Source organism: Pecten maximus, unplaced genomic scaffold (genome assembly GCF_902652985.1).
Source record: "Pecten maximus unplaced genomic scaffold, xPecMax1.1, whole genome shotgun sequence".
Taxonomy (NCBI): Eukaryota; Metazoa; Mollusca; class Bivalvia; order Pectinida; family Pectinidae; genus Pecten; species Pecten maximus.
The window spans coordinates 2,206-7,500 of record NW_022981004.1 but is presented as its reverse complement, the minus strand read 5'-3'; the positions used below and the strand labels follow the sequence as shown (position 1 = coordinate 7,500).

Below are 5,295 nucleotides of genomic sequence, written 5' to 3'. Positions count from 1 at the left end.
AACCAAATTTGCATATATGCTGGGGGAAGGGTGCAGGTTTGCATAAGTGGTGGCTTTTACCTCCCTAGGGCACGAGGGGCGGCGCCCAATAGGGGAAATAGAGGTGATGTCATTGAATCGCTATTTATCAAAAACTGAGTGGATTTAAACCAAATTTGGTCAGAAGGATCCTGAAGCATCCTACGATGAAGGGGAACCTATTTTGTTTAAATGGTTGGTCTGACACCCATGACCTAAGGGATGGGTCCCAAAAGCAGAAATATAGCAAATTCTTTGCAATCTTCTGTAGAAATGTCGAGTGTTTTGCCATACTCGCACCGATATCCAGGTTAGCGATACAGGCCTCCTAAGCCTCTTGTTAAAAAGTATTGTGTTACACTTCTTAGTTTTATAGTAGAGGTGTTTTCCTGATTGTGTATACTATTTCCTTATTTACTTTGAGATGTGAACCTGGAATATTTTGGTTTGTTTTGTAGTTAATCTAAGATGTAATATTTCTTCTATTCAACAAGCACATACAAATTAAAATGTTTTGTTTCATGATACTCTGTGAATTCAGCTATAAAGCTGCTATTGTTGCGCCTACAGTATCGAGACATTGACCTTTGTATTGTATTGAGGGGGAAGTTGAGGTCAAAATGGCTTTCAGAGAAAATCGTCATACTCTCAGTTAAGGTGGCTTTCAGAGAAAATCATCATACTCTCAGTTAAGGGTTTCTTCAGGCCCAGAAATAGTGTGGCTTTGTACAAATTCTGAGCATTGTGGTAAGACCGGTCCATACAGAAAACCATTGGCAACGCTATCATACATTTTACAACATAATGAATATTATAGTAACGCTTCTCATTTCAGAATTTGGCGGGATATATTTTGACATTGACAGCGTCCTGTTCCGTAACCTCAACTCCCTAAGGAACTATTCTGTTACCATGAGTCTCGAGTACTGGTCCAACCTCTCAAACGGACTGATTCTAGCCGAGCCAGACGCCATGTTTACTCGACAATGGCTGTCCCGTTACCATGACTACACGTTTGACCCAGTACAGTATTGGGAGTTCTCTCTCTTTGTCCCCACTAAGTTAGCGAGGCAGCACCCGGAATGGATTCACGTGGAGTACATGACATTCTGCTCGCCAGATGGCGAACACCGGAACCAGATTTTTGAGGGAAACTATGACTGGGGCAAAAACTTCGCCATGCATCTCTATATACGATTTTATACAAAAATACACAACTGTGCTGACGTCAGAACCCTGAACACAACTATTGGTGCCGTGGCCAGATACGTGTTGTATGGCTCCAGGAAGTTGTGTCAATAACGTACGTCAGAAAAATAAAACTTGTATAATCAAACGTCTTAAAAGTGTTTATGCAAGCAATAATGTTTTGATTAAAATTATGTTAGCCGGTTTTAAAACTCATATTTCTGGTGTGTCAAGAGACGCACAATATTGAAAATATAGTCCGGCATGGCGTCAATCAAGCTTGGAATACAGCTTAAGAAGAATGTTTGACGGGAGAATTCAAGAGTACCTGTTCTAATCAGCCAAACTTATAAAGCTGATGTATCTAGTGATGCTTAAAACAAGACATGCTACAGGACTGGGTATGGCCCACGTTTTACCCCTGATTATGTTATTGAACGTATCTCTTTTCCAGTACGATATCTTGTGATATAAGTCGAGTTACCCGAAATCCGGAAAGATGTCAAACTTATTTGATCTAAGGCCAGATCATATTCTATCTTCAGATTTCGTTATGCATGCAGTATATGTAGGTCTAGTACTTATTAAATACACTGTTTTATGTTTCATCTCTGACTCTCTCTTCATTAAGTACCAATATCCGGTGTCGGTCCAATACGATACATATGTAGTTCAGGTGGAGTACCCGTACGTCGGAAAACTGGTAATTAGCAAATGGAGAACCGTATGTAACTACTGTGCTTTTCAAACCCATCACATAGGCCTATGCTGTCCTTATTCCCCCTGTATGGGATATTATTTTAAACGATAGTGTATAAATACCCACAACCTACCATGATTATCGCTGTGATTGCGGTATAAGACAGCAAGTGTTAATGTTAACACTCGTGTTTCTCAAGTCCTCAAGAAAATTATTAATACCTAGGGACTAAGAATAACATATGGATCACATAATATGATAGGCTTGAAAAGGACAATAGCAATATACGGTGCACATACAAGTGTTTTTCCTGATACACATCCCGAATACCAATTTCCGGTGTACGGGTAAGATCTCTAGTTTAGGTTTTGTCTCGTTCGAGACGAAAAGTTGTGAAAGCCAAACTTTGGTGTTACTTTCTTTAAACTTGTTATGCTGACAAAGCGGGACAGGCAAGACATTCAATTACGCGGTAATCCTTTTTACAGATATTTTAAAGTACCGGTCATGATTCCTATTATGTTGATTAAAACGTTTCTGAGACTTTACTGGGAATAATATCGGTCCGTGTAACACTTGTCAATTCAAAATTCTAAAATGTTTTAAAATTTTAGATTTTCAGATTTTTGACCAAGAACCTAAAATATCAAATTTCAAAACAAAAATAAGTTTTTAATTTTTTAGGTTTTTAACAAAAATTCTAAATTTTCAACTCTCAAAATTGTTTGGAGTTTTTGATATTTAAGTTTTTAACCATAATTCTAAAACGAATTTTGATACTTTGAACGGCAAAGGTCTAAAAATCCAAAAATCCAAAAACTCAAAATCGCGAAACGAGTTTGGATATTTGATATTTTACGTTTTTGGTCAAAAACTTAAAAATCTAAAATTCTAAAACATTTTAGAATTTTGAATTGTTCAGTGTTACACGAACCAATATCATCTAGCGTTCCCAAGGACACGCAGCCTATAATTACCGTTACATGAATATAGAAGAGAAACCATCTTTTACAGGAAAAGGCATGTACATCGGTAGATAGAGGTATATCTGAAGGCTGTTTCGTCACAGGTCAAGTTATATTTATATACATTGCCTTATATGCCGGCCTAGTTGACCCGCGGGGTATGTGGTGGTCAGTCAGGTGTTAGGTCACTCAGCTGTTACAGGCTATTCGTGAAGCATTCGAACTTCCGACTTCACACCTGTCCAGTATATGCACGAAGGCTATCGGTAAGCTTGCTTTTATATTTATAAATACATTGTTCTACCTATGTTTGAATTCTCAGTCGCCTAGGCCCTTAGCATCACTGACGAATCCTAGAAGGACGAAACTAATGCATACTGCAGTTTAATTCGTTTTTGGCTTTACTGCTTCCAGCTCTCAGGTTCACAGGTACTTGTGGACATGATTATGATATTTCTAATTCAAATGTTTCATTATAGACGAGTAAATTAATGTATTACAGTCGCATGCTTAATTTGAAAAAAAATATCGTACCTCGGCCTTATAAATACTAAAAGGTAAGCAAGTAAAAGATCGAAAATCTAGGTCACAGCCTACCCTCTCGAGGAAATCCCTGTTCTCCCTGAAATATGCATTGCTTTACTGCTACAAGCCTTTGTGTCATCGATTCAGAAATTATTTTTCTTCATAGCTGGCCATCATTTAATAACTGTTGTGCACGCGTTACTCAGAAATTTATATCCGAACTCAAATTAAGTTACGATCACAACGACCATTCAGTCTTCCTTTACGGAAGTGACGACAACACAGCTAGTAATGGCGTTAACACCCGAAACATTATTTTGTAAATTATATCCGCGAAATTTAAATATTAATTTCGGACTGCATCGGGTGTTAACGCCATTACTAGCTGTGTTGTCGTCACTTCCGTAAAGGAAGACTGAATAGTCGTTGTGATCGTAACTTAATTTGAGTTCGGATATAAATTTCTGAGTAATGCGTGCACAACAGTTATTAAATGATGGCCAGCTATGAAGAAAAATAATTTCTGAATCGATGACACAAAGGCTTGTAGCAGTAAAGCAATGCATATTTCAGGGAGAACAGGGATTTCCTCGAGAGGGTAGGCGGTGACCTAGATTTTCGATCTTTTACATGCTTACCTTTTAGTATTTATAAGGCCGAGGTACGATATTTTTTTCCAAATTAAGTATGCGACTGTAATACAATTATTTACTCGTCTATAATGAAACATTTGAATTAGAAATATCATAATCATGTCCACAAGTACCTGTGCTCAGGTTGTATCGAAAAGTGCAAATGTCTTGAGCGTATTTTGTAAAGTTCGAAATAAGGAGTACAATATCACAATTTATAACTTCCTAAATATTATCAGCAAAATTAGAATGGAATGTGTTTATTGTATTGTCATATTGGCATTGAACAATAAACAACAGGTGATTAATTGTTCTATTGACGCACGTATAATTGGTTACGATAGTTATGCATGACCATGTCGGGGTATCATATTGTTAGCATTTGATAGGGAACAAATGCAAGCCCTCAGTAACCTTAATAGTAGAAAGCTATGCCTGATGATTACAATTTTTCTTCGTCATTATCAATTTATGGTTATCAATTTTCAAGGTTTCAAGAAAAAAGAACGCATTGCCAATTGCTTCTCATATTCTGTAACCAAAGCGGACACACTTTAAATATTTCAATATGATCAGACCAACATACTTTTTGTTTACATTGTGACATTCACAAACATATCTTTACGGGTACGAGAGTAATCAGTGACGGAGGTAGATATAATAATTACATACATATCTTACAGGACGATACACCGAAATGAAGGTACTACATTGTGTCATCGCCCTGTCCTTACTTCTCATGTGTCACGTGGGAATGTCACGTGGTCAGGAAACTGAAACGGAAAAGCCGAGTTTATTCCTTAGAACATCCGCCATCGTGTTCTTCTATATCGTTGATATCCTCATCGATCTCTGGGCAGAAGAAAAAAAGCCTGCACGCTGACGTCACGATTTGGAGCGATGACGAATCGTCGGGATAAAAAAGTTGGGTTTATGTTACAATGGAAATCGTAAAACGGAAGAATGAAGTAGAACATTGAAATACACAAATACTTGTTATTAAGTGATATGCATAATAAAAATATGTCTGTGCTTGAAAATTGTTGGGCATTTTTGCAATGATCGCAAACCTACTATTTACCGCGTTCGGAAACTACACATACAGTATAAATCAGAATGCAAGGAATATACTCTTCATCCATCTAGTTGCTAGTTGCTTCCTCTGTTTTCTGTGTTCTCTCGATCGGAAAACAACATGGCCGACAGGCAGCCATCTTGGATTTTCACAATTGAAGATTGTTATCGCTTTTTCTCAGAAAGTAATGAA

General features: G+C 37.5%; 1 protein-coding gene and 1 long non-coding RNA gene across 2 annotated transcripts in view; both read left to right on the top strand.

The window, feature by feature from the left end:
• The window catches only part of LOC117319860, a gene marked incomplete at its 5' end in the record, with an annotated part of 4,306 nt that extends 2,506 nt beyond the window's left edge, over positions 1–1,800 (top strand). Inside the window, 1 exon segment of the mRNA XM_033874576.1 lies at positions 854–1,800. Within this exon segment, the coding sequence (XP_033730467.1) occupies positions 854–1,320 (467 nt within the window). The 3' untranslated portion in view covers positions 1,321–1,800.
• Positions 1,801–3,014: 1,214 nt separating this feature from the next.
• LOC117319861 lies at positions 3,015–5,068 on the top strand. Its single transcript, XR_004530853.1, has 2 exons — positions 3,015–3,137; positions 4,712–5,068. It is a non-coding gene; the product is annotated as an uncharacterized LOC117319861 (long non-coding RNA).
• The last annotated feature ends 227 nt before the right edge of the window (positions 5,069–5,295 follow it).